Source organism: Sorex fumeus, unplaced genomic scaffold (assembly GCF_029834395.1).
Source record: "Sorex fumeus unplaced genomic scaffold, SorFum_2.1 ptg000095l, whole genome shotgun sequence".
Lineage (NCBI taxonomy): Eukaryota > Metazoa > Chordata > Mammalia > Eulipotyphla > Soricidae > Sorex > Sorex fumeus.
The window spans coordinates 470349-497267 of NW_026606152.1; the positions used below are offsets into that span (position 1 = coordinate 470349).

Below are 26919 nucleotides of genomic sequence, written 5' to 3' on the forward strand. Positions count from 1 at the left end.
GGCCGCCATCCATGCTGGGCACATCCACGCCCGGGGCCCTGCGCCTGAGCTGCGACCGGCCTGGGCCTGAGGGGCAGGGGCTTCCTGCCTTGCAGCTGACCTTCACCGTCTACAGCCGGAGAGGTAGAGAGGAGAGTGTGGGTGACACCATGGCAAAGACGGAGCTGCACCTGGCCAGGGGCCAGCCGAGAGGGCACTGCAGCTGCCCTGCGCCCACCCGCCCGCCCCAGGCCTGTCTCGGCACAGCAACTCGGGTTCAGGGCAGGGGCTGGCCGGGGCTTCGGAACCATGACCCCAACTGTATGCGAGACACCACGGTTGAGGCAGGCCCAGGGCCGCCCTCCACAGGGAGCCAGGAAACGGCCCCAGGCCTGACTGACCCTTCCCACACGGTCCCCAGGCCAGAGGAACGGGAGGGCAGAGATAGCATCCGCCTTGCACACAGCCAATCCGGGTTCAAGCCACAGCACCCCGTGGGGTCCTGAGCCCACCTGGAGTGACGCCCAAGCACAGGAATAAACACACCCACTGCGGCCCAGCTGGACACCTCACCGTCCACCCCACTGTCCACACACTGCCCTGGGGCTGGACTCGCAGTGTTTCATGGAAGACGCCAAGCCAAGGGCGTCTTCACTTACTGGGTGCTGGCACCGGCTTCACGGGAAAGGTGCGGACAACCAGCGCTTTCAGTGCAACCAACGGGCCGGCTGGGACGAGCCCAAGGCAGGCGGTGCGAGAAGCTCCCGGGCCCAGTGTGTGACAGCAGTGGTAGGTAGGGCCCTGCACACACGCGGAGACCCAGGCCAGGCCGCAGCTCCCCGGCCGATCCCCACTGCCTCCTCTGCCCCCTTAGCTCCACTGTCCAGGCCTCGGAACCGCCGCATGGCCAACATACAGAGGAGGCCGCCCGAGCAGGAGAGGCAGCGGGACCCCCGGTCAGCATCCCCATGGCTCACCTGGTCTCCCCAGCACCCGCGGGACACCGCGTCACACCCCCGTGGCTCACCTGGTCCCCCCAGCGCGTGGCCTGCAGGCAGTCATCTCGCATCAGCACGGCCAGCATGTCCTCCACCTTCATCTCTGAGAGGCTGCGGGAGCAAAGGGCACGGCCAGGCTCAGCGCCGTGATGGCCCCAGACGGACCGCGGGGTCACGGTCCCTCGCAGCAACCCTGACTGGGCCAGTTAGCTAGGGGGAGGGGGGGTCCTGACAGGGCAGTGGCCATGGGCCCCACCCTTGAGAACCACTGTCATGTCACCTTCTGTCCAGCCCTCACGGAGTGGCCTCAGCATCCCTGTCCAGTCACCCGGCTGCCCCCCACCCAGAGCGCCCTTCCATCTGCCTGCGGCCCCAACTCCTCCAGCCTGACATTCGGGTGTCCCAGGCTACCCTGGAGGCCCCGGTGCAACTGTGCGCCGGCTTCTAAAGGGGACATGGGGGCTGGCGGGGGGGGGGGTGGTGGTGGCCAAACAGCCTCTGGCCTAGAGCCGGCTGCAAGGGATCCTTTGGGGGAAAGGCCGCGGGAAGGCCCCTCCCTCCCGAGGACAGCACAGGGGGACAGGCCCAGGGACTGACGCCAGCGCTGAGCAGTGCAGACGGGGCGGCACCTGTGCCAAGGAGCTGTTGCTGATTTGTGTGGCACCTCGGGAGGGAGAAGACCCCGCGCAGGGGGACAAGAGGCCAGAGACTGCGGCCAGCTCCCTCCAGAACCACGGGCAGAGCCCGGCAGACCAGCAGCCGGCACTCTCGCTCAGGGGCGCCTGGAACCCGAGCCTGCCTCCTCCGCCAGGCAGGGCCCCCTCGCTTCCGCAAATGCACCACTTACTCACCCAGGGTTGTCTGGTTTTGGGTTCACACTTGGCGGTGCTGAGGACAGGGATGCAGGGGACTGGGGACGAGCCTGGGCCAGCGGTGTCAAGTCCTGAACCCCCCACCCACAGGGGGCCACATCCTGTCCTCGCTGCCCGGCTAAAACCCCTTCCCTCCTGCCAGTGACCGCGCCTCCTCCTTCCCGTCTCCCCATCCTGATGCCCTCAGAACTTGCTATAAGTCCTGTCCTCCAAGTCACCTGCTGAACGTGCCGGGAAGGGCAGGCCAGGAACGCCGAGGAGGGCGGGGAGTGGGGTCGGGAGCAACCGACACTTGCTCTCCGGCAGGGAAGCGCCCAGAACACAGCCTGGGGCTCAGCGGGCTCCAGGGCCCCATGCAGGTGGGTCAGGCCCCAGGGCCTGAGTGGATGTGACTGCAGCCCAGGAGTGCGGGCCCCGACCCACGGGAACGCAGGCGCACCCAAGGGTGCAGGGTGCAAGCCCCTGGAGGCTGTGCACAGGGCGAGCCAAGCAGCGGCACCAGCACCTCGCGCCTGCAGGGCTCTGGGCACAGGATGGGCAGGCAGACGCCTGCTCTTGCCGTGGGCTGTTGGGGGGCCGTCCAGGGATCAGGAGGGTTAACGGCTCTTCGTTAGCGCACCCAGGCCCAGCCCCGGGAACGCAAAGAGAGACAGAGAGCTAATTAGGGGCGATGTCGCCCGTCCGCCTGACTCACTTGATGCCGTGGGCAGCCAGCGAGCCGACATACTCTGCCTCCGAAGGCGCCAGGACGAGCAGGCTGCTCCCTCGGCAGCCGATCCGGGCCGTCCTCCCAACCCGGTGCACGTACTCGGCAGCCGACGACGGGGCGTTGTACTGCGGGGAGAGGGTCCGAGGTCAAGGGTCGCCTCTACTCAAGAGCGAGCCCCTCGCACCCGGAATGCCCCCCTCTCCGGCCTCTGCAGCATCTGGTTCACATCTTTTCACCAGGAGAGGCATCAGGTGCAGAGGAAGGGGGTGGCCAGCCTGTGACCTTGGGCTTGGCCATCCCCGGACTGGGAGGGGTGGCTCAGGGCCTAGCCCTGGAGCAAGGACACGGCGTCCCGTCCCAGGATGAGCCCAGAGCCGGCAGCCCCCACGGGCACAGCCAGGCTGAGCTGCGAGGCCCAGGGGAGTGACCGGGCGGTAAGGCAGCCACAGGAGGGGCTCAAAGGGGCCGCGCAGGCCTCAGTTTCCCCTTCGGCAGGTCCCGTCCCGGCGAGCGCCCTGGGCAGGTGCGCAGGCTCAGGCCTGGCCATCCACGGAAACACCCCAAGGACACGGCGCGGGACCCCGGCCCCTTTGCTCCAAGACACCCTTCCGCGGTAAGTGAGGGCGAAGGGCCTGGAAGCAGAGGCCCGTGGGCAAACATGAGGCCCTTGCCAGCTGCTGCCCGGACGGGACTCTCGGGTCACCGCGGACACTGCATTGGCCTGCGGGACCCGGGCTGACCCCGGACGACAGGAAGAATAGATCACCACACTGCTGCCTCGAGCCTGGCGCGGTGACAGGGAAGTTACCTGAATGATCCATGTGACTTGAGGCAGGTCGAGGCCCCGAGCTGCAATATCCTTCAAAACAGAAGAGAAGAGACGAGCACTTAGGACTGAGCTTCCCACCGCTGGCAGCCCACAAACCCAGGGGACGCCCAGTGCCCTCAGCAACTGCTCTCCTCAGCACTCACTCCTCACACCCGCTCACTCCCGCACAAACCCCCCCACCCCCTCACTCACCCCCTCACTCCCTCACAACCCCTACCTGTGCTCACACTTCCTCATGACGCCCCTCATACCTGCACTCACATTCTCTCACAGACCCCCCACTCCCACCCATACTCCCAGCTGCACTCACAGTCCCTCACCCCCGGGCTCCCACTCCCTCACACAGGCACGCACACGCACTTCAGGGAGCTTGTGAGGCTCATCCCGCAGACTCAGGGGCACATTCTGTGGCAGCCGCCGAAGGGGCACGGCGAGGGGAGCGAGCACTGTGCTGAGAGCACCTGTGGTGGCCTGTGCGTCCGCCGGGCCCACACGGGACCCTGACAGTCACGGCTGGGCGTACTTCCTAAGGCCAGCCATGGACCCGGCGAGTCACGCACCTCCTCACACAGACCCAGACCCAGAACGGACTCGAAAGACGGAACCCAGGAGCCCCATGGCTCGTGTAGGCATGTGATCAGGGCCGCCTGCGTCAGCCTGCCGCTCCAGAGAGACTAGAACATCCCAGGCATCAGCCGCAACACTGCCCTTGACCTTCAACCTTAACAGTCATGCCGAGAACGGCCCTGGGAACGTTTGCTGAGCACCTAATAGACACCAGACAGCGAGCAGCGTGCGGGCATTCACCTGCGCCTGCCTGGGGGTGCCGAGAGCAGACATCTCACACCAGCTGAAGGGAGACGCGCCAGCGCGCGCCCAGGAAGAGGCCCCTGGGCCGCTCTCCTTCCCAGCCCCGTTATGCCACACTGCAACCCCTCCCCCACAATGCTGGGGGCCGCAGGGAGTCTGGGGCATCTGCCCCTGGCCAGAGCAGCCTGACTTCTGGAACTCCACCCCAGAGACAGAGGAGGGGTCAGCGACAGAAACAGGCCTGGCCCACCCCAGCACCAGGTTGCACCTCAGGGACTCCGCTGGTTCCCCCGAGAAAAGCCTAAAGCACAAGCCCAACGCACGGGCCTTGGATGGCACCAGGCCTCCAGGCTGGACAGGAGCCCAAGGCCAGCAGGAGGCCCAGGGACAAGGCCCCCCCAGAGCAGGCCACACCCGGTGCGCCCACACCAACAAGTGGTCTCTGTGCCAGGACGGGAGACGCTCAAATACCAGCCTGACTCCGGGAGGGTGGGCACGGCCCTGGCGCAGACCCGGGCGCCCCTCACCACCACTCTGGCCCTTGGCATCCGACTGTGGCCTAAGGACTGGGACAGGGCCAAAGCAGCAGCCACTTCCAGCTGTCAGTCTGCTCTCTGGGGCAGTACCTGCGATGCTCAGGGCTGACTCCTGGCTCTGCACTCAGGGATCACCCCCGGCAGTGCTCGGGGGACCACATGGGGTGCCGGGATCGAACCTGGGTTGGCTGCGTACAAGGCAAACGCCCTCCCCACTGGACAGCAGCTCTGACCCTTGAAACAGCTGCTTTATTCTGTGACTGGACGCTGAACCAGAGGCCTCAAGCCCATAAGATGAGTACTGCAGGCCCCCATGACACCCCAGACCCGGACTCACCCAGGGCTCCACTTTTACCAACAGAGAACCAGGAGCCCAGGGAGAGAGGCATGGTCCACCACCACCCAGGGGCAGGACGAAGGACCCGCCACCAGGAAAGTCCCATCCGAGGAGGAAATCCACACAAAAGGACACCAAGTGGAGGTCCGAAGGACAGGGATGGAGGAGAAGCGGGACAGGGAGCCGAAAAGGCAGGCGGTGGTGCCCTTGACGGGCAGAGGGCTGGCAGGCACGACGCTTTCTCTGTGCCTAACCGTGACTCGGCTCGAGCGAACAGAGCTCAGGAAGCTGCAGTGGGGCATCCCCCACGCTCTGCAAAGATGACGCTTCCCGAGACACGTGGGCACCTACCTCGGAGCCAAAAGACCTTCTACAGAATCATACCACAACCACACCGAAGAAACCGACCGTGGAAGAACATCACTGGCCGGTGGCCGGGAAAGTCCAGCCTCCTGCAGTCACACGGCGCTCATGTGGACGGGTCCTGCTGCTCCCGTCCCTGGGCTGCCCCGGCCCCCACCCTGTGGCCCTGCCCTGTTCAGACTTACCGAGCTTCAGGGCGACTACCAATTTGGAAAAGTCCAAGTATCTGGAGGAACTTCCCGAGCCTGAATTTGTCTGTTTCCTCCTGGTCAGAATCGGGTGGAGCCAGAGGGGGGTGAGGGACCTGGTTCCCAGGAGCTGGCCACCACCGGCTCTGTCCAGGGGACGGGCACCACAGCAGCCACCCCGAGTCCAGCCCCCATGGCCGCTGCGCGTGGGCCGCAGCGCCCAGACTTCCTCAGGCAGCAAGAGTGCCCAGGGATGGAGGTCACTGGGGCTAGGGCGCCTGCCCTGCACGCAGCCGACTGGTTCTGACCCCAGGCCTCATATGGTCCCGTAGAGCCTGCAGGACTGATCCCCAAGCTCAGCGCCAGGACAAAGCCCTGAGCACCGCCAGTGCTCCCCAGACCCCTGAGCACTCAGGGACCGAGGTAAGGCAGTGGGTAAGGTGCTCGCCACAGGGCCCCCGAGTGCCACCGGGAGCAGCCCCGAGCACTGCCGCGTGTGGCCTCACAGGGCAGAGGCTGCCCCTGGCCGGCTCAGCATGGCGCCCGCAGCCCCGTGGTCCCGCCCACCTCAGCGCCACGTGTGCTTCTGGCACGGCGTGACTCTTAACGGCCTGTGTCCGCCGTGGCGGGTGCAGCCCCACAAGCATGTGTGTCGGTGGTGCAGTTCAAGAAAGGAGCAGCCCATTCCCAGAGAAGAGACGGGGTGGGGGGTGGGGGGCTGAGGGTGCAGCTCCGTCCCACCGAAGGGAGGGCGAGTCCCTAAGGATACATCGGTAAGGGCTTCCCGGGATGAAGCCGATTTGAAAAGTCCTGACAGTGCAAGAGCCGACTGGGCCTGATGCCCACCAGCCCATAGGGGCCCCCAAGCCCCCATGAGAGACCGCTGAGCGCAGAGTCAGAAGAAAGCCCTGAGCACCGTCAGGCGTGACCCCAAACCCCAAAAGGGAGACTCACAGTTCTGCGGTTTCTGCACTGAGCACATGGGCCGGGGCCTGAGTTTCCAGGGTCTGGCGCCAGGACCGGGGTGGGGCGCAGGCGGGGTGGGCGTTAGCACGTGCATCCCATGTGCTGAGGACTGGGGCTCGGAGCAGCGGGGCCTCACGTCCCCTAAGAGAGTGCTTCTGGAGGAGCTGTGTGGGAGCAAATGCCCCCTGCACCCGCAGAAAGCTCTGGAAACTTTGGTGCTTGCTCTCCCAAGGAACCAGCTAACTCGGCCAGTGTGTGCCAGGCGGGCAAGTCACCGAGTCGGAGGGGACCGAGGGGCTCCCCGTGGAGGACACGCCAGGACACGGACCCCGCGTCCCCGAGAAGGTTTCTGGACTCAGCAGCTGGCTTTAGCCTCACCCCCCAGGCCCATGGGCTCCGCTCTTGGGCCTCAGTTTACCTACAGAGGGCTGGGAGCTGTGCAGTGGGCCCATGGGCCCACCAGGCCGCGGGCCACCACAGGAACAGAGCCTGAAGCTTCTCAGTGCTTCGGCATCTCGAGGAGTCAGGAGTGGGGGTCCGGGGGCTGGGCAGAGGACCCCAAGGAGCGTGTGCGTGGGGGCGTCCCGCCCTGAAAGGTGAGGAGCAGGGGCAGCAGAGGCCTGCCGGGCAGAGGCTGCTCCCTGCCCGCCCCCCTGTGCTCCTTCCACCTAATTAGGGCAGAAGAATGGCTCGAGTCAGTTCTCAAAGACACTCCGGGGTGAGCCTGGAGCCGGGCCTGACAATCGGACGCCTCCGTGAGCCCAAGGAGTGCAGATGGAAGGCAGCTTGCTCAGGTGCCAGCCTGTCAGTTGGATTAAAATGACTCATTTATTTACCCAAGAACCTCACAAAGTGCTTTTACTAACGGGGGGTGGGGGCCGCCTGCTCTGGGGGCCGGACACGCGCAGAGCCGCCTCGGCCGCCTTCCCGGCCTGCCAAGAGTCATTATTGCTGTGTGTGGAAAGCCAGCAGCAGGGTACGGGCCCCCGTTGTCCGGGTGACAGATTGGACTGCGTAATCAGAGGAGAAGGAGCGGGCGCAGACGCTGTCAGAGGCGAGCGCTTGGCTGGAGCCGCCGAGAGCTGGCAACACGAGTTGGCGTGACCGCGCCAGCAGCCAGCACCGCAGACAGCCCCGCCAAGGCACAAAGAGACAGTGGAGGAGAGGAAAGTTCTCGAGAGAAGCACCCCGAGGAATGGGGGAAGGCCGGCCTGCTCTGGGGTGGGCCGGCCCGCATGCCCCCAGGAGGACGCCAACGGTGCAGACCTGACCCCACGCTTCCAGCAAGGACAGACTCTGAGATGCAGCCGCAGGGCAGCCCGGAGCTCCTCTGATTTCCCGAGAGCAGCGGACTACAAGCTGCCAGCCCAGGATGGCTCGGAGCACTGGGCAGCCCGCAGGACGTGGCTGCAGCCGGTCCCATCTCTCCTGACCCCAGGCTCTGGATTCCAGGGGGAAGAAGGCCCGGAGTTGCCCAGGACCCGGATTCTGGCCAGAGCGACACCCCCAAGCAGTGCTTCCCGGCCTCTCTGACACTGATTCCTGCCCTTGCACCCCTAGCCCCATCCTGCTGGCTGGTCCCCAACTCTCCCACTGCATACCCTCCCCTCATGCGCTCGTCAGCCCAGGCCCCGTGCAATACCCAGAGGCCCAGAGGCCCCACCGAGAATCGCCGATGCAGAGGGCACATACTCACGACTCACTCACTGCCTGCTCTCCCGGTGAATTCACCCCAGAGCCCACCCAGAGCCCTGGTCCCGAGACCAGCCCTCGCACACAAGGCTCCGTGCCCGTGAGACTGTGGGACGAGAGTGGGATGAGCAGGGGCTTTGGTCTGGGGACACACACCCTCAATCCTCAACTGTTGCACCTGACAGAGGAGTGTGTGTGTGTGTGTGTGTGTGTGTGTGTGTGTGCTTGTGTGCGTGTGCGAATGTGTATATGTGTGCGTGTGTGCATGTGTATGGCATGGGAGGCAGCTGGGGTGTGGGAGGGTGTCCAGGAGAAACAGTGGGTCGTGTGCCGTCCTGCCCAATGCCCAACTCTTCCATTTTCTAGGTTGTTAAAGGCCTTCTGATGACACAGGAAGGGACAGAGGGTCAGCGTGGCACCGCGACCGGCACGGCCCCCTCTGCAGCAGAAGCCCGGAGTCCTCCAGCCTGTCCTGACGAAGGCCCTGTCCCGCCAAGGCCGCCAGGCTCCTGAGCATGCCACGAAGTGCCCACGCGGCAGGGCGGTGCCCCGCAGCCCCAGTGAGAGCAGACAAATAGGCGGAGGGGAAGGGGCCAGGGAACAGCATGCCAGAAGAGACCGAAGAGGGGGTCACAGCCTCAGCCGGCCCAGCAAGTGGACACACACCACGGGGTTCTGGAACGGTGGGGCCAGGGCGGCCAGAGGGCAGTGCTGCCCTTGGTCCAGCTGCCACGCCCACAGTGCCCTTCCCGCTCGGGACGCAGCCCCCTCTGCTCTGCACCCCGCTGGGAACCCCAGTTCAGGCGGGAGAGTCGAGACCTGCTGCCGGGAGCCTGGACAGACGCACAGGCTCTGCTCCGGCACCCTCAGCGCACGCGCCTGGGGAGGCGCAAGCCCCGTACACCCCCTCCCATCGCAGCCAGTCACTTGGGGGACGCCTGGAGGCAGGTGTTTCCCGGCCTGATTTCCTGGGGAGCAGCTCCCGCCCAGACACCCCGGGAACCAGCGAAACCCAGTTGCGCATCTTCAGGGCTGGACGGCCAGGGGTGTAGCGAGGGCACAGCCTCAGCGCACGGAGGGAGGCCCCGGGGTCAACGACAGAAGGACGCCCCCCAGGTCCACACGGCAGCAGGGAGGGGAGATGGTCAGGGAAGCAGGGAGCAGGGTGGGCCGCCCCAGCAGCGCCCAGGGATGGAACTGGGGTCGCCGCAGGCCTCTCCAGCCCCGGGACGCCTGTGACTGAGGACCTGCTTCCCGGCCCTGGCCCAGGCCCTCAGCCAGCCTCGGAGCTGAGCCGAACATCTGGCACAGCTGGCTGCTGAGGGGACGGGTTGCCTGGTGCGCTCCTACAGGTGAGCGCCCCAAAGCGAGTACCCAGAGCCCTGTGACATTTTCACAGTGATGGGCAAGGGAGCGGGCGGAGAGGCCGCCCGGAATGAAGCCGCGCCTGCTCAGACACGGGGAGTCTGGGCCGGGACATGTCTTCGCTCCTCCATAAACTGAACACAGCAGGAGTTCTTTAAAACTGGATGACACTGGGGCCGGGGACAGCGCCGCACAGGATGCTTGCCTGGGACAGTATCGCAGGGAGCCCCGAGTGGAAAGACCCCCGAGTGCAGAGCCAGAAGCAAATCCTCAGCCCACCAGGGGGATCCCCAAACCAAACAAATACAATTACTGCATTAAGGGCCGGGGAGAGTACAGCAGGGAGGGTACTTCCCTTGCACGCAGCCGGCCTAGGTCCATTGGGGGCACCCCACCAGGAGCGATCCCTGAGCACGGGACGGGGGGGTGAGGCGGGGGGGGCTCCCACCCCACCAAGTCATGAATGTCTGTCTGCCCAGCCCCACCTGTTGGCCGTTATAAGCCATCCTGCCCAACACACACTCGGAGAAAGTCACAGCTGTCGGGACCCCCAGTCTCGGGAAGAGGCCAGAGACCAGCGGCAGAGACCAATGCCACACTGGGCAGAGGAACGCCCCTGAAACAGACTGGGGCCAGGAGAGTGCGGGAAAGGGAGCAGAGGGACATGGGGACCCAGCCGGAAGGGCTTTCCCGCTCGGACACTCCCGACAGTTGTGACCACAGGACCGGGGTGCCCCGAGATTCTCACGACTTCAGCCCAACAGCTGCCACCGTTACCGAGTGAGTCGCCCCCTCGCGCGGCTCTCAGCAGCACGGCCTGGTCTCCAGCGGACTCACTAGCACCACCTCCCCACACAGCCTCCCTCGTGGGCACCAGGTGACACGTACCGTGCAGAAGAGAACGCCGCTTCTGGAGCGCGAGAACTCATGGAACACCGCCGTCCTCTCCTGCAACAGGGAGAGAGAGCCTGAGAACCCGGCGCCCCCCCCCAAAGTTGCTGTCGGAGCAGGAGCTGCCCAGAGAGGGGGCAGCACACCCCGTACACCTGGGCAAGGCGGTCCCGACATGCGGGCACCCTGCTCAGGCTGACCCCAGGAGCCCCCACCCGCAGAAACGCATGAGAAGCAGCAGCTGCTCCCCTGCAGAGCGGCTGACATTGGATGTCTGTTTACGGGGCCACTCCCGGGGATGCGCAGGGCTGACTCCTAGGGGAGGGCAGTGACAAACCTGGGTGGGCGTGAGGCAGATGAATGCTCTATCCACTGTGCTACTGTCCAGCCCCCAAACTCTATTTCTTCAATTAAAAACCCAGTAAGGACCATGGTTTGGGACCTGTCTGCAGTGGCTCAGTCCCTCAGGGTGGGCCTCCAGCTCCCCCAGGACACGCCGGGCCCCACTGCTGTGGCCCAGACCAACCCTGTGATGCCAACAGAGGCTGAGCTGGCTGTCAAGACTTCCGGCGCTCATGAGGCCAAGGGCACCTCCCACTGCCCAGCATGGACATCCCCTCAGGCAGAATCCTGGCGTCTGCCCAGCTGCTGCCACACAATCTAGAACCTTCCACGGGGCTGGAGAGAACATAGCTATAGGAGCACAACTCGGATGGCCCCGGGACTCCTTCAGGCCCGGGCAGGCTCAACCCAGCCCTCGAGGGACTGTGGCTGGAGCTGCCCCTCGGCTCCTGACCAGGCCCAGGGCAGCCCCCGCTATGCCCGGTGGGTCTAGCATTTCCGGACCCTGGGCAGCAACATGCCACCTGCACTGGCCGGCCTGGAGAATGATGCTGATGGGGTCCCCATGCCAGCCCTCAGCAGGCATGGCCATTGCCCCGCGGGGTGTGACTGGCGCCAGGGAGGGGCTAGGGCTGAGCAGGGGAGCTGTGGGCTGGCGCTCAGGGCTTCATCACTGGCTCCAAATCGGACACGATCCCCAAACCCCAAGCACAGGGCGCGCTCAGATCCTTAGCCTCAGAGCCTCGGAGCCTGAACCCAGGTCACGTTGCGCGGTGGTGCGCCCCCACCTGTCTGGGACCAGACACATCACCTACTACCAGCACGGGCAAGGGGCCCTCCCAGCTCTGCCCCCGGGTGGAAGGGGTTATGGGGTGAACCAATCCAGCACAATGGCCCTGGGCCCCAAGAATGCGCCCACCCAGAGCTCAGCAGGGTCCACGGCCCCTCACCTGGACAGCATCCCTGACAGAGGGGGCGTGGCCTCTGCATGGACGCAGCTGCCCCGGAGAGACAACAGACCCTGCCAGGACACCCCAGCTGGGAGATGCCCAGCACCTCTACAGCCCCCCAGGCAGGGAAGTGTCAGCGGGGCACCCACATCAGCAAGCAGAGCCCTGAGGTCCCCTACCGGCCGCGGAGAAACCTGAAACCCGGGGGTTAAGCACCTGTGTCCCTGCGTGACCTTGAGAAGGGCACTCCACCAAACCCGTATTTCCATCCCCTTCGACGGGAAGGAGCCCGAGCTAACTGCGTTCCGCCGATCTGGGCGACCTTCTCTACTCCTGCCCCCGGACCTGGCCGCTGCTCCCCGAGGACAAGGTAGCCCCTCCGCGGCCCAACTCCTGGAACGCTCTGCCTGGTCTCCAGAGTGGAGGGCGGGTGGCCCGCGCCCCCTGCTTGGCCGGGCCCTCTGCGGCCTGCAGCACCCTTCCCCCTCCCGCCAGAGCGGAGCGCTGCATCTTGTTGACAATGACAGCCGTCGAGCTCAGCAGTACCATATGGGATCCACAATTTAGCTCCATTAATGCTCTTAATTTGAAGACATCAAGCCCTAATTACACACTGGGTACTAAAAAGGCAAAAGCCTTCCCCGGTGCCAGCGACTTGGTGGTACTCTGTTGCCTTAACAGCTGGCCGAGGCAGAGTCCGGCCAAACGCGGGCCCCGTGCCCTCAGGTGGAAGACACCAGCCCAGGGCCAGAGCCCGCGTCCACCTGGCAGCGTGGGCACCGCCACGGCCGGGCACCCCTCACCTCCTGCTCCATGCCCCCGTGCAGCCGCAGGAATCTGAACGGCGCAGGGGCAGATGGTGGCTGTCCCGGGGCGGCCAGCTCCGCGCTGCGCAGCAGGGTCTGGGCGAAGAGCGTGTAGTGGAACTCGACCAGCTCACAGCTGGAGAGGAAGACAATGAGCTTCTGGTCGCTCTCAAACTGCAGGACAAAGCGGGCACACGGAGATGCGCTTGAGATCAGGTGACGGGAAAGTGGGTGTCTGGTCCGGCGGCAGGGTGGCTGCGAGGAGCAGGGGCAGGAGGGCTGGCGCAGGCCAGCTCTCGAGGGAGCGAACCCCGAAGCTCCTTCAGGCCTTCCCCATCTCTCCCCACGCGCCCCGAGCCTAAATGTGCAGACACAAAATCCCTCAGAGGCTCGCCCCGGGCCCAGAGGCCCAGACGTCCCTCTCGGGAGGCCCTGTGCACACCCCCAACCCTGACCCCACGCGCACTGCCCGCTTGCCGCCGCAGGCACACTCCTGCAGGGAGGACACAGCCATCACCAGGACAACCCCAGAAGCACGGACTGAGAGGGCTGGACGGGTGCGGGCATGCAGGCTGGCAGGCAAGGAGCTGCAGAGGAAGGCCGCCGGGGCCACCTGGCACAGCTGCGACCTACCCGGCACTTCTGCAGGATGAAGGCCGCCAGGGACACCAGGCGCAGCTTGCTGGGCACCAGGGCCACGTGCTGCTCCAGGCCCTCAGGCAGCACGAAGCTGTCCAGCTCGTCGCCAGACTGTGACCCGGAGTCTTCCGAATCTTCGTCATCGTCGTCATCGTCGTCGTCGTCATCATCATCGTCGTCATCATCGTCATCGTCGTCATCTGAGCTGTCCGAACTGGGGCTCTCGTCCAGCACAGAAATACTGACCGGGTCGTGCAGGCTGATGTCGGCCAGCCGGGTCACAGCTGGGGGCAGGAGGGACACGGCAGAGGTGTGACCCATGTGTGGCTGGTCATGCCCCCACACACCCGGGCGCGGTGCAGGGCAGTTGTCCCGCCGTCCACCCAGGGGACACGCCCATTTCCAACCCTGGCCACACTCCAGCATCTCTCAATTCCCACTGGGGCCAACCCGCTGGCCAGGAGCCTGAGCAGGGGCGGGTTCCAGTCCAGAGGGCCCAAACTGAAAAGCTGGCCTGCCCCCCCCCCCCGGAAGATGCCAGGTCGGTGGCTGCCTGCTGCTTCCTTCTACCTCAGCATGAGCACCGGGAGGCCCTTGTCCAGAGGGACGTGGCAGAGTCTGGGATGGAGGAGACAGCTGGGGATACAGGACAGTCCAGTCTACACAGTTTCAGCATCTTCCTTCTCAGGGAAGTTTCACTGTCCCCAGCAGGACACCATCCCCACCGGACACCGTCCCCAGCGGAACACCAACCCTAGCAGGACACAACCCCCCGCAGGACAGCATCCCCACCGGGACACCCCTTTTTGCCTGCCGCTCACCCTCGGAGAGTGTGGCTGAGAGCAAGACATTCTGGCGTTTTGGGCACTCAGCATCCAGGGCGTTGAGGATGACCGTGATGGCCTTTTCGAAGCCCATGTCCAGGATTCTGCGGATTGGGGAGGCAGCGTCAGGGAGGCAAGGGGCAGAAGGCCGGCAGGCGCTAGGACCCTGCCCCTCAGCGTCCCCGTCCCCCCCCCCCCCCCCCCCCCCCGCCCCTTCTGGCTCACCTGTCAGCCTCATCCAGAATCAGCCACCGCAGCCGGCTGAACTGAATGTTCTTTGTGGATTTTATATGATCCACCAGGCGCCCCGGAGTGGAGATGAGGATATTTATCCCTTTGCGGATTCTGTTAAAATTACGTATCAGAAAATGGAATAAATCAAGTGAGCAGTACCAGGAGGAACAGGGAAAAATCCAGAGGACAACCTGCCTAGCAACCCAGGCCGCTGTCAGACCAGGACTTGGGGCCAGTGGGTGAGTGAGTCCAGTGCTCGTCCTCCCCGGGGGCACTGGCTACTCAGCACTGGCGAGGGGCGCAGGGCTCGGGGACAGCACAGCCTTAACTCCTGGCCTGGCTCTCTCCCAGATCCGATCATTAAAGACCCGAAATCTCATTAAAAGCACAAAATCTTCACTGTGAGAGAAAAATTTAACTATGTAACACGATGACTTTTTCTCAATCCTCAGATTCTCTCTGGAACATTCTAGATGAATGGTCATTTTACAGTCTGTTTTTATTTGCCTGGGAACTTCTTCTCTAAATGAGCCATACCCCAGATCAATGCATTCAAAAAAACTGATTTTTTTTGGGGGTGGGGATCACCCTGCGATGCACAGGGGTTACTCCTGGCTCTGCACTCAGGAATCACTCCTGGCGGTGCTTGGGGACTATATGGGATGCCAGGGATTGAACTTGGGGTCCGCTGCATGCAAGGCAAACGCCCTCCCCGCTGTGCTATCGCTCCAGCCCCTGATTTTTTTCTTATACTGAATTTGTATATACTGGATCTTGCTTTGTGCTGTCCCCCTACACTGTGAAGAATGAATCTAACTTCCTTCAAATCCTCTGTCCGTTTGTACCACACCTGACAGTAAATCTTACTGGCGTGTGTCTGTGAGCTCTCTTGTAATTAAGTCTGGACATGTTCTAGCACTACGATGAGTGGATAAAGGGAATATTCAATCCCAGTCCTTTAGAGGGAGGATTTTCTTGCCGACAGAACTAGACATACTGGCTGGAGCCCCAGAGGCCGTGAGGAACCAGAGCCTCTCTGAGCGATGCAGGAAGCTGGGAGGAGCTGAAGGGACTTCTGCCAGGCTCCCTGGACCACGAAAGCAAAGTTTCTTTTACTCTCTGTGCCACTGTTTTCTGTGGGAATCATTTACAGCTGGAACTAATTTGAATGAATGCTTCTTCAAATGTAACATTTACTTCTCAGTTGAAGATCACATACAACTTGACGTGACTACCATGCACTAACCTGGAATAGGAAAGTGTTTTTTTAAAGAACGGGAAGGGACAAAGAGAAGAACAGCAGGCAGGGCCGTTGGTCTGCATGCGGTCAACCCGGGCTCGATCCCTGGCACCATACAGGCCCCCAAGCCCTACCAGGAAGATCCCTGAGCACAGAGCCAGGAGCAGAGCACAGTCTGTGGGTCCAAACTCCAAAACAAATGAAAAAAATAAGAATGCAGACACTCTGAGCCAACATTTTTCTGACACCCTGGGCCAGTGTCCAGGGAATGAGGCTCAGCGAGGCACGCAGGACCCCAGGGAGTGTGACTGGTTCTCTGCAGCCACCCCTGTCCCCAACTTCACACGTGGCCGCTGGGGGAACCATCGGCACGGCCCGAGAGCACAATGCCAGCCCAGAGCTGTCCCCTAGCGGGCCGACCTCCTACCTGGCCTTCTCCGACTTCCTCTTCTCTCCACCCATCAACACGCCGGGCACGATCCAGGTAAACGGCTATGGAGACAGCAGGAGTCAGGGGCCCTTCACAGCCCGAGCCCCCCACAGCTCCTGCCAATGTGCCAGGGCGGGGCAGGGTGGACACACAAACTGAGCCGGAAACAGCCCAGCAGCGTCTCCACCTTCCCCAGGGAAGCCCGACCCGAAACACACTTCCCTAAGGCCCGAAGCCCAGTGCCCGGCCCACGGCCCGCCCCGCAGAAGGGACGCCCACCCGTGACCCGTGTGGGGCCTGCGGGCTTTCTCCCGTCCCATCCTTCCTGCGTGCACCCTATTTGCTGCTCTCCCACCCGCCCTTCCCGGCACTGAGCCGTGGGTCCGGGTGTGCGCCTGCTAGCAGCAATGATGGACAGATGAAGGGCCGTGGCTTCTGAGGGTTGGGGGGGGGGGCACAGGCCACCGGGAGTCAAGGGAGTCACGAAGCGTCACTCCAGCAACAGCAGGGCAGGCAGTGCTCAATTCTGCTCCCCAAGCCGGAGATCAAGCCAAGAGTACCCAGCTGCCTCCCCTGACGCCAGCTCAGGGGGCATCCCCTAACACACCCCCCCTGCTCAGGGCACACCCCCTCCTTGCCCTACCCAGACCCCCCCAGGGCACACTCCCTGACTCCCCGGGGCCGGCTCAGGGCACCCCTTACCTTCAGCAGCTTCTGGACAGTGTCAAAGCTCTGCAGAGCCAGCTGCAAACACCAAAGAGGCAGACCATGGACACAAACTTCGCTACCTTTCATTCTGAAAACTCTCAGATAAGTGCTTAGGGTCCAAATGTGGATCTAATGTTTCCATATTTTTAAAAATCTGCTCAAGCTCTGCTGGAAAACTGTCCTCGGTTCTCGGACTGATTCTGAAGCCTGTTGGTTAGGGGCTGTGGGCAGAAATCCCAGGTCTCCGTCTTGGATGTCTACAAAAAGAGTGTTGTGTGCTCCCTCTGCTGGCTCGAATTCCCAGAGTGCCCGCCACGGAGCAGGGCAGCGCCAAGAGGGAGCAGAGAGGCAGGGCTGGGGGGGGGGGGGGGCGGTCTCTGAAGGGCAAGTGAGAAGTGCGTGTGCAGAGGTGGCCTGCAGGACGGGCCCCCAGCAGTGGGCAGGGAGCGGGGGGTGGGGGGGGGAGGCTCTGGACCCTTTCTCCATGGTGGGGAGCCCTGGGGAGCGCTTGCATGCCCGGCTCTTTGCAGACGGGCCCCGCGGGGCCCCTGCTCTCGGACAGACGCCGACGGCCTGGTCCGACCAACGTTGCCCAGGCAGGCAAACAAAGCACGGCAGACAGGAGGCGGCGTCGCCCAGATGGCAAATGTGAGCCCAAAGCTTAGATGTTTTAGGAGTCAAGAGAATTTTGGGTAGGGGCTGGAGCAATGTACAGCGGGTAGGGCGTTTGCCTTGCATGTGGCCGACCCGGGTTCGATTCCCAGCATCCCATATGGTTCCCTGAGCACTGCCAGGAGTAATTCCTGAGTGCAGAGCCAGGAGGAACCCCTGTGCATTGCCTGGTGTGACCCCCCCCCGAAAAAGAAATTTAAATATAATAGCTTGAAAACAAAAACCAAAAGAACAGAATGGGCAGAAGGGATAAAGAACGTTAGGGAAACCTACAATATTAAAACGGATTTTTTTCTGAGTTGCTGTAACACCCAAACCAGAAAGGACATGAGTGCAATGACTTTAACTCCTCTGAAAGAGAAACGCAGCCTCATTTGTCTACATGAAGGGAGAATGTGTGTGTGTGTGTGTGTGTGTGTGTGTGTGTGTGTGTGCAGCTGAGGCACACGTGCTATCCCCGTGGAAAGCCTGCTGGACCCTCGCCCCAAAGCGCTTACCTCTCTTGTGGGCACCAGCACCAGGGCATAGGGGCCGTCACCTCGCTGTGGGCACAAGGAAAGGAACCAAGTCACAGGAAGGAAGAAGAAAGTCCCTTCCCTTCAGCAAAGGGACGAGAATACCCCCCCATTAGTGGGGTACCCGCTCCAAAGGCCCCACAACCAGAACCAAGGAAAACACACACACACACACACACAGAGTAGGAACCAACTCTCACTGCCAGCTAATGTCTGTCTTTTCTCTTTGGGCCACACCCAGCGATGCTCAGGGGATACTCCTGGCTCTGCACTCAGGGATCACTCCTGGCGGCGCTGGGGGGACCCTCAGGGGTGCGGGGTGGACCCCGTGCAAGGCAAGCGCCTCACCTGCTATACTATCTAGCCATTCCAAATGTGATTATTTCAACTCTGGGAAAAAAACAGCCAAGAGAAGCAACTGAAAATCCCCTTCGAAAAGAAATTCCTTGCTGTTTCACAAGATCAAATAGCTGAATGCAAAATATTCAAAAATCAACAGTCTTCCAAGAGAGAAGTTAGAAACTGCAATGGAACAGGCAACACCACTTAGGACAGCAACAAAAAGGAGAAAAAACTGGAGAAGAAAAAGCAAATACAATCTATATGATGGAAACTGTGATCTAAAAAGAGCATAAAATTTGAATGAAAATATGCATGTCTTTCTTGGATAAAACTCACTATTACAAATAAGCTAATTTCCTCTCGACTGATTCCGTGCCATGTACTCCTGAATGTACCATGACTAGGCATATATAAAACATGTAATCAGACAAGCTGATTTCAAAGTTGATGCGAAAAGATTCAAATGTGCATAAACAACTACCCATTCCAAATTTGACGTTTTTGAAAAACATCTGTGTTAAAACCATTTAAAACAATTTCAGTTTTGAAAATAACTTTGCCTCCTCTGACACTAGCACCAAAGGAAAGACAACAATGGCAGGACCACAGCCCAGAATCAAACGCAGAGAGAAATTTAGGGACACAGACAAGGGGAGGTGAATAAAGGACAAGAAATAATGGAATGTTCGAAAACGAGGGACGTTTTAGACAAAAACAAAATTAGAAGAATGCAGCTGGAATCAAGTTGCCCTTTATCTTGACGTGAAATTCAGACGCCACAAACAAGAGAGAACAGTTAATACACCAAAACACACAAAAACTCAGACCCGCTTGGGGTCTGTCCCTGAGCACCCCTGGGTGTGGCCCCGAAATGACGAGCGAACAGAAAAGCTCAAATCTCCCATGTGGAAAACTGACACTTGAGTCAAACCCGGAGTCGCAGAACGATGGAAGGGCAGAGGCCCCACAGGGACCCGGGCCAGGAGGAGAAACCCAAGTGGAATCTCGAACGCCACCAACAGCTGCGGGCGCTGGCGAGGGCACAGCCCCGGGCCTCACGCTGTGGGCGCCCTTCAAGGGCAACCGTGGCCCCATCTGCTGCTCCCAGGCCGTGTGTCTGAGACGCTCACCTGCACGTGTAACCACCCAGCGGGGAGCTGCACGAGAGCTGAGGGGTTGCGCCTGACGCACTCGGCCAGATGCCGGGGGTCTACTCAGAGCCAAGGCAGAGCGACCTGGCACCAGCAAGGGAACCACCCAAACCCAGCAAGGGACCCCAACGATAGACCCAAACACCGGAGAAATCAGGCGCCTTGCCCCAGACCACCCCAGTGCTCCACCCGGGTACGCCCGTCGCTGGCTTTGGTGCTTTAGCACACGGACGGTCACCCTGGCTAGAGGCTGGGAGATGGGGGCACACCCACTCGGGCACCCGGAACCCAGACGGACATCTCTGCACTCGGCAGCGAACGTGTCAATGCAGCAGACGCTGCAGGTGCTGAGTGACGGCAGGAGACGCTGACATTTCAAAGAGGAAGAAAGAGAATCAGTTCTGCGAGGAGGGAGGAGGGAAGGACGGTGGCGTGGCAGAGGAAGGTCAGGGCCGAGCCCTGAGCAGGGCAGTCCCCAGTGCCCCTGGCTCCAGATGTTCTTTCCGGTTCAGCTCCTTCCCTGCCGGCCCCTGGGGCCGAGGAAGGGGCAGGGAAAGCCGCCTGCTGTCGGGGTGCCTGCAAGCACGATGCCCAGCTGGCCGTGGGGCCTGCATGGACGGCCTCCAGTCACCGGGAGGCTGCTGCAGGACGGCCTGCTTCTCCCGGATGCTCAGGGACCGCAGTCCCCGCAAGGGCCTTGTGACCTGCTTTCTGTTACAGGGTGAGCACGGGTGTCAAGTTCACACCCAGTAACCGAGACCACCGTCCTTTATTCCCCCAAATTTACTTTTGGTTCACGTCCAGCAATGTCCAGGGACTGCTCCTGACTGTGCTCAGGGCCCACACGATGCTGGGGGGAGAACGTGGGCCCCCTGCATGCAGACACAAGCCTCCCGCGCCTGCACTAGCTTGCAGCCCACAGCCCGCGCTCTTCACGGCCGAGAAGGTTCTATCGATCGCGTGCTTATCTGGGCTTCTCTTAACGCTGATTGGATGAATCACTTTGAGCTCACGAAGAGACGTATGACTCGCACCAGCAGCCCTCGTGCCGCCCCCGCGCTCCCGTCTCCAGGCCATTCTCAAACACGCAGGGCACCGAGCCCAGCCAGGCAGCTGGCAGCCAGGGTGGCGCCCACAGGCCTGGGGACGCCCTTCTGCAAATGGGGCTGCCGCCACCGGCCACGGCCCCTCGCCTCTGCAGGCTGGGCAACTCCGGCGCGGTTGTCTGATGTCACCGTCACACCTGGGAGGGGTCCTGATCAAAGGCCCTGAAACGCCCCTTGATTTGGATCGCCGTGCGGGGGGGAGAGCCCAGAGGTGCTGCTGTGTCCTGCACCTCGCAGGGACGATGCCGGCTCTCATCTCTCGGTGACAAGAGGAAGAGGTGGCGGCCGGGCATCCCTGTGACCAAGTAGCATCTGTGGGGGCGGCTCAAGGACAGAGACACGCTCTGGGCTCAGAGTCAAGGAGGAACCACCCTGAGCAAGATGCTGGGCACGGCCCACATGGGGGACCCAGCAGCCGGGGGCTCCCGGGGGCCACAGCCCAGCCCACATCAGTCAGTGCAGGGACAGGCGGTGCGCAGGAGCAGGCCACTAGCCACTTGGTCACCGCAATGCCGGCTGCTCCCAACTGCACGACCCGACAAACGCGGCTCTCTGCACATCTGCCACAGGCGCCTCCATGCCTCCCACTGAGCCCACCATCCCCTCACCCGGACAAGCAGGGTGCCTGCGCCAGGCGCTGGGCAAGGCCAGAGGACAGACACCGGGGCCGAGCAACCGGCTGACTGACCTCTATGGGACGGTGCCCCCGCCCCCTGTCCAGACAGAATTTCCCACTGGAATGACTTTTTTTTCTTTCTTTTTGGGTCACACCTGGAGGTGCACAGGAGTTCCTCCTGGCTCCGCACTCAGGAATGACTCCTGGCGTTGCTCAGGGGACCATGTGGGATGCTGGCAATTGAACCCAGGTCGGCTGCGTGCAAGGCAAATGCCCTCCCCGCTGTGTCATTGCTCCAGCCCCCGGAATGAAATTCTTGTTTCCGCCAAAATGCAGGTCCCCCTCCACCCCAACCTGTGTGCGTGGCCCCGCCCGCTTCCCCCGACAGCCATCCCTGCAGCCACCCGCTGGCCCGCAGAGTCAGGGGGCTCCCACGCCCGTTTGGTGACACAAGGCGACAGACAGACAGACCGGCCGCTGTGGGATGAGCAGGAGAGCCGGGGGGGGGGGGGGGGCACGTGTCTGGGGAGCTTCCTCCTGCCCCACAGGCCCGCGAGACCATGAGAGCGCCCGGGGCTCACCTGGATCTTCACCTTCATGGCCTGCAGCGACTGCACCACGGGAATGCAGTAGGCCAGGGTTTTACCTGCGGAGCAAGCAGGACAGAGCAGGCTGAGGCTGAGGGGCAGCTCGCCCTGACCCCCGCTCACAGGCCGTCTGAGGGCCCAAAGGCCTGAGCCCGGGTCGGTGCCAACAGGCAGAACCGCTCTGAGCCCAGAGCTCACCACCCGGCCCTGGCACAGCAAGGCTGGCACACACACTTCCATCAGGGCAGGGTGGCGGGGCTGCAAGTGGGCATAGCTGACCTGCCCCGGAGGGCAAAGGACGGAGAGAGCCAGACCAGCTGTCTCGCCATGGCTGGGGCCTCGCGTCGGCCAACTGCCCGCCCAGCGCGTGCCTGGGCAGAGCTGTGAGCGCCAGAAGCCCAACTCGCCCGCCCCAGGCGCGGGGGGGACGGGCAGGGTCAGGGACAAGGACAGAGCGGGGCTCGGGGGGCCACGGCCAGCACCGGCAGCAGAGCGACGCTGCTCCTGACACGGCCCATCACCCGAGCCCTCAGAGCTCTGAGCACAGCCAGTGTAGTATGGCCCCAGCCCCTGCCCGTCAAGCATGGGGAAAACAAGAGAGACCAGGAGCTAGGCCGGGGTTTGGGGCCTGACGAGGAAGGCCACGGCTGGGTGGCCCAAAAAGCCAACAAAACTCCCTGCCAGAACACCGCACACCCGCCCCTCCCCCGCCAAGCAGCAGCCAGGGGCTCTGACCCATAGCCCCCACCCGCCTGGCACCCGAGGGTGGGGGGTGGGGGGAGGAGGAGCAGGAGGAAGAGGAGGAGGAGGGGCAGGAACTGACCTGAGCCCGTCTGGGAGCGCACGAGCGCGTCTCTGCCCTCCAGCAGCGCAGGGATGCTCTGCTTCTGCACGCTGCACCCAGAGAGAACACAGCCCCGTGAGCCTGCTGATGCAGCCCAGACCATGGGCAGCGCTCACGCTCGGTCATGGGGCCGAGAGACCACAGGGGCTAAGGTCCCCCCATGGAAAAGCTCAAGTCTGAACCCCTAATACCACAGAGAGCATCTGACCCCAACCTGGAGCGACCCCGGAGCACAGAGCCAGGAGTCAGCCCTGAGCACAGAGCCGGGATCAGCCCTGAGCACAGAGCCAGGAGTCAGCTTTGAGCACAGAGCCAGGAGTAAGCCCTGAACACTGCTGGGTATGGCCCCCAAAACCACAAAAGATAAAAGGAAAACGCATAAGCACACCTCAGCACCCCACCAGGTGGCCCGCCCCTTTGGCGACTCTCACGCTCACTGGCCCAGGCCCAGTCCCTCGTGCCCCATGGCCAGCTCTCTCGGGCCACAGTGCTCCGTCAGAGGATTCTCTGTGGGCGTGTCCCTTGGGGTGCCCGGGAGCGAGCCCTCTTCTGAACGGGACACCACTTGGAGGGGGTGGCGGGACTGGGTGGGGCCCAGACTCCCCAGTACGCAGGCAGGGGGGCCACAGAGCCCACCCCAGGTTCCCCTGCCCCCCTCACCACCCCTCAGCCGGCACTTACCTGGTCATGTTGGACATGTTTAACACCGTGTTTATCGTGGAGATCTAGAACAGATGCCAAGACACTCCTTAGTGGGCTCTCAGGGGGGAGGGGGGTGGGGGTGGGGAGCTGGCTCCCAGCTGGTACCCGCACAGGCTGCGAGACCCCAGCTGCAGAACCCTGGCTCTCCCCCAACTGGGTGTGCATGCTGGGGCGACCCACAAGGTTGTCGCCAGGGGAAAGGCCACTCAGCTCCCCAGAGCCCCTCGCTTGGGCCCAGGCTCCCGCCAGGCGGCCAGTCTCATGCCGGGGGCCGTCCATGGCGGCACGTACCAGGTGAGGGTGCAGGTCCAGGTCCTGGAAGGCGTCCGAGGTGAAGACCTTCTCCTGCACCGGCTTCACGGCCGGCCTGCGAAGGCGAGAGCCACGGTGAGGCGCGGACAGCCCGGCCAACCCCGTGCCCGCGCCCGGCCCCCGCCCGGGCCCTACCTGGGGAGCTCGGGGATCTCCGGGTTGTTCTTGAACAGAGACGATGTCTTGACGCTCGGCCGCTGCTCTCGGCTCTTGTTGCCCGCGCCGGCCGGAGGCTTCTTGGGGGCGGCTCGCGGCGCCTTGCCCCGCAGAGCCCGTGGGGCCCGGCCGGCAGCGGCCTTCTGGGCCTTGAGCAAGGCTGCATTCTTCCTCCGCTTCACGGCTGGAGTCACGGCCGGAGCCTCCCCAGAGGCCGCCGCGGGGCGCTTCCTCTTGGCCTTTGCGGGCTGCGAGGAGAGAGGCGTCAGGGTGCCCGACCGCGTCCCTGCCACCGCGAGGCCTGTCCCCTCCGCCTGCAGGGGAGAGCCCCGAGGGACGGGGGGACCAGGCGCCCCTCTACCCACGGCGCCCAGCAGGGGCCTCCCAGCCCCGAGTGCGGGGGGCAGAGAGGCTGCAGACAGTGGTGTGCGCTGCCCGTCGGGGTACTCTGCCCTCGGCAGCAGGAGTCGGGACCCCCGTCTCCTGTCTGTGCCACGCACAAGAACACTGCTCTCTCGCCTGTTGCTTATTTCTGCGACACGCTGCCCCAACTCCCCCTACCAGGAAGGAAACGCCCAATGCCTCCTCTTCTCTGCCTTCCCTTCCCTTCCCTTCCCTTCCCTCCCCTCCCCTCCCCTCCCCTCCCCTCCAGTTTGCTTCCCTTCCCTTCCTTTCCCTCCCCTCCCCTTCCCTCCCCTTCCCGGGAGCAGAACCCACCCTGGGAGCAGGCAGAGCTGGCTTTTCTGGAGTTTTGCTATTTCTTGACATATATTATTTTTCCACCAGGCCTGAAAGCACAACTGCCTCTTACATATCAACTTGACAACAAACTAATGTAGCGGTAATTCTCTGATTTCTGGCTAAGTAACTCAAGAAATAAAAGCCCCCACTATTCAGCATTTAACAAAGCACTGACCTCCATTTTACAAATGTGCTTTCACCAAGTTCCAACTTTATGAAGCGTCAGAGCAAAGGAGAGATGGAGTCTGTTGGATCATTTACAAGCCGCTCCGGGCTGCAACGCCTCAGCCGCCGGCCCCCGGGCCCCTCAGCACACACAGGCGTGGCCACTCCCGCTGGCCGGGAGACCCTATCGGAGCAGGGGGCGGGGCGGGCAGCTGGGGGCTCGGGGCCTCCGCCTGAGGCAGCCCATCTGTGTGCGGGTAGGAGGAAGGAGGGTTTCTGCCACCCAAGCAGAATCCACCATTCCGCCAGGCTGGGGTGGGTTTTTCTTGGGGGAGGGGGCCCAAACCCAGTGGTGCTCAGAGCTACTCTCAGCGCTGTGGGAGGACCAAGCTGGGGGCTTCTGCCCCCAGGGACGCCTGCAGGGTGCAGGATCTGCCACGTCAAACACCCCCGTGCTCTGACATGGCCTTTCACAGGCCCAGACAGCCCCCCCCCCAACAGGCCAGAAGAAAACCTTCAGTCTCAGCATGCCCTGCACTGGCCAGGCTGGCCCCGGGGCCAGGGTGCCCAGCCGCCCGAGTCCCCGCCTTCTCTGGCTAATCCACCCTCTCCCTGCAGATCTGGGCGCGGGGCCTGGGGAGGCCTCACCCTCCCGCCCGCGCCCAGTCCCGTCCTGGGGCCCCAGCAGGCTGTGAGCTCCAGAGAGAAATGGAATCCAGGCTGCGCCGACCAGCCAGTGCCACCCCCACAGGAAGTGCTGAGGGTGAGAGAGAGGGTTCAGGGCCCCCAGCCGCAGCCCCTCAGGCCAGAGTCACGAGCAGCTCCAGAATCCCCGGGTCTGTCCCCTAGACCAGAAACGAGCGGGGTCCGAGCCACTCTGTTCTCGCCCATAGCCACCGCACACTTGCTGGGGGAAGCCGGCCACAGTGGACAGGGCGCTCGCCTTGCACGTGGCCAACCCGGTTCGATCCCCATATCCTCTCTGGTCACCCAAGCACTGCCAGGAGTAATTCCTGGGTGCAGAGGCAGGAATATCCCCGGAGCATGACTGCCCCTCACCGAACGAGAACAAAACCAGAAAGCCTGCCCTAGCCTGAGAGTACAGCAAATGCTGGCCTCGCACCTGGGCGATGGGGCTCGATCCAGCACCGCACGGGGACCCCCAAGCACCACCAGAAATGAACCCTGAACGCAGAGCCAGGAGTAACCCCAGGCACAGCTGGATGTGGCCCCGAAAGCAAAAACAACTGGCCACAGGTGGAGACGAAGGCTGAGGTCAGGGGGTGAAGTCTTGTGTACCCAAGGTTCCGTGTCCTCGGCCCCTCGGGCCACTCAGGCGCCCAGCACTGCGGGGTGCGGCTGCCCTCCCGGCCCCAGCGGCCCCTCCGGCCCAGCTGGCCAAGTCTCCCAGAAGCCGCGCCAGCCTGCTCAGTGGAAAGAATAACAAACGCCTTTTCCCCAATTCCTGGTTTTGGGCCACACCCCGTGATGCTCAGGGCTTATCCTGGCTCTGTGCTCAAGGATCACTCCTGGCGGGCTCGGGATATGGGCTAGCGGGGAGCAAACCGGGGTTGGCCACACGCGAGGCAAACGCCTCTCCGCCATCCTCGGGCTCCAGTCCCTTAACCAATCCTTGAGAAAAGGAAGAGACCAACGTGTCAAACCACAAACCAACCCGAACGTGTCTGTACAGAAAAGGGGGCTGCGCCAGATCAGAGACCAGAGGGGTACACCGAGCAGGGGCCAAAGCCGGCACTGGCCAGGACTGACCTGGACCTTCTGAACACGTCCTGTCCCCCCAGCCCAGCGGAGAGCACGCAAGCACACCAAGTCCGCACCAGATGCTCCCAGAGCCACCCCGTTCCGAGGGCCACCCCCGGGCAGGGCTCTCCCGCCCCGCCCACTCCCTTTCCAGCCCACTGCACTGGAAGGCAGATCTGCGCTGTGATGGCCCTCAGATCCCAGAGAACCAGGCCATCCTGGGGCCAGCCACCAGGCTCCCAGTGTTCCCAAGTTCCACGGGCACATGCCCACTGTGCCCCCACGGTCGGTGAGAAAACGGTGGAGCTTGATCCCCGCGAGTGTGGCCTTCTTCCCGAGATGGCCACACACCAGAATGCTCCAAGTCTGGGGGTCTGTGGTCAGTCTGGACTTTGGTTCGGGGGCCAGAGCTGCAGTGTTCAGGGATCACTCCTGGAGGGGCCCAGGGAATCGTCTGTGGGGCTGGGGATCAAACTGGGGCTGTGATGAGCAAGAAGAGCACCTTAGCCTCCGTGCCATCTCTCCGGTCCTGGGGATTTCG

The 26919-nt window shown here is 63.0% G+C and overlaps 1 protein-coding gene across 1 annotated transcript in view; it reads right to left on the reverse strand.

Moving 5' to 3' along the window:
• Nucleotides 1-26919, reverse strand: part of DDX31 (DEAD-box helicase 31) — a 40871-nt gene that overhangs the window by 12046 nt on the left and 1906 nt on the right. Inside the window, exons 2-17 of the mRNA XM_056132743.1 lie at nt 23691-23959; nt 23535-23610; nt 23223-23266; nt 22521-22591; nt 21692-21756; nt 17878-17922; nt 16703-16744; nt 15998-16062; nt 14322-14441; nt 14094-14200; nt 13267-13556; nt 12631-12807; nt 10533-10592; nt 3367-3417; nt 2544-2683; nt 1007-1088 (exon numbers count right to left, since the gene is read on the reverse strand). Coding sequence (XP_055988718.1) covers nt 1007-1088; nt 2544-2683; nt 3367-3417; nt 10533-10592; nt 12631-12807; nt 13267-13556; nt 14094-14200; nt 14322-14441; nt 15998-16062; nt 16703-16744; nt 17878-17922; nt 21692-21756; nt 22521-22591; nt 23223-23266; nt 23535-23610; nt 23691-23959 — 1704 coding nt within the window. The remainder of the gene's footprint in view (nt 1-1006; nt 1089-2543; nt 2684-3366; nt 3418-10532; nt 10593-12630; nt 12808-13266; nt 13557-14093; nt 14201-14321; nt 14442-15997; nt 16063-16702; nt 16745-17877; nt 17923-21691; nt 21757-22520; nt 22592-23222; nt 23267-23534; nt 23611-23690; nt 23960-26919) is intronic.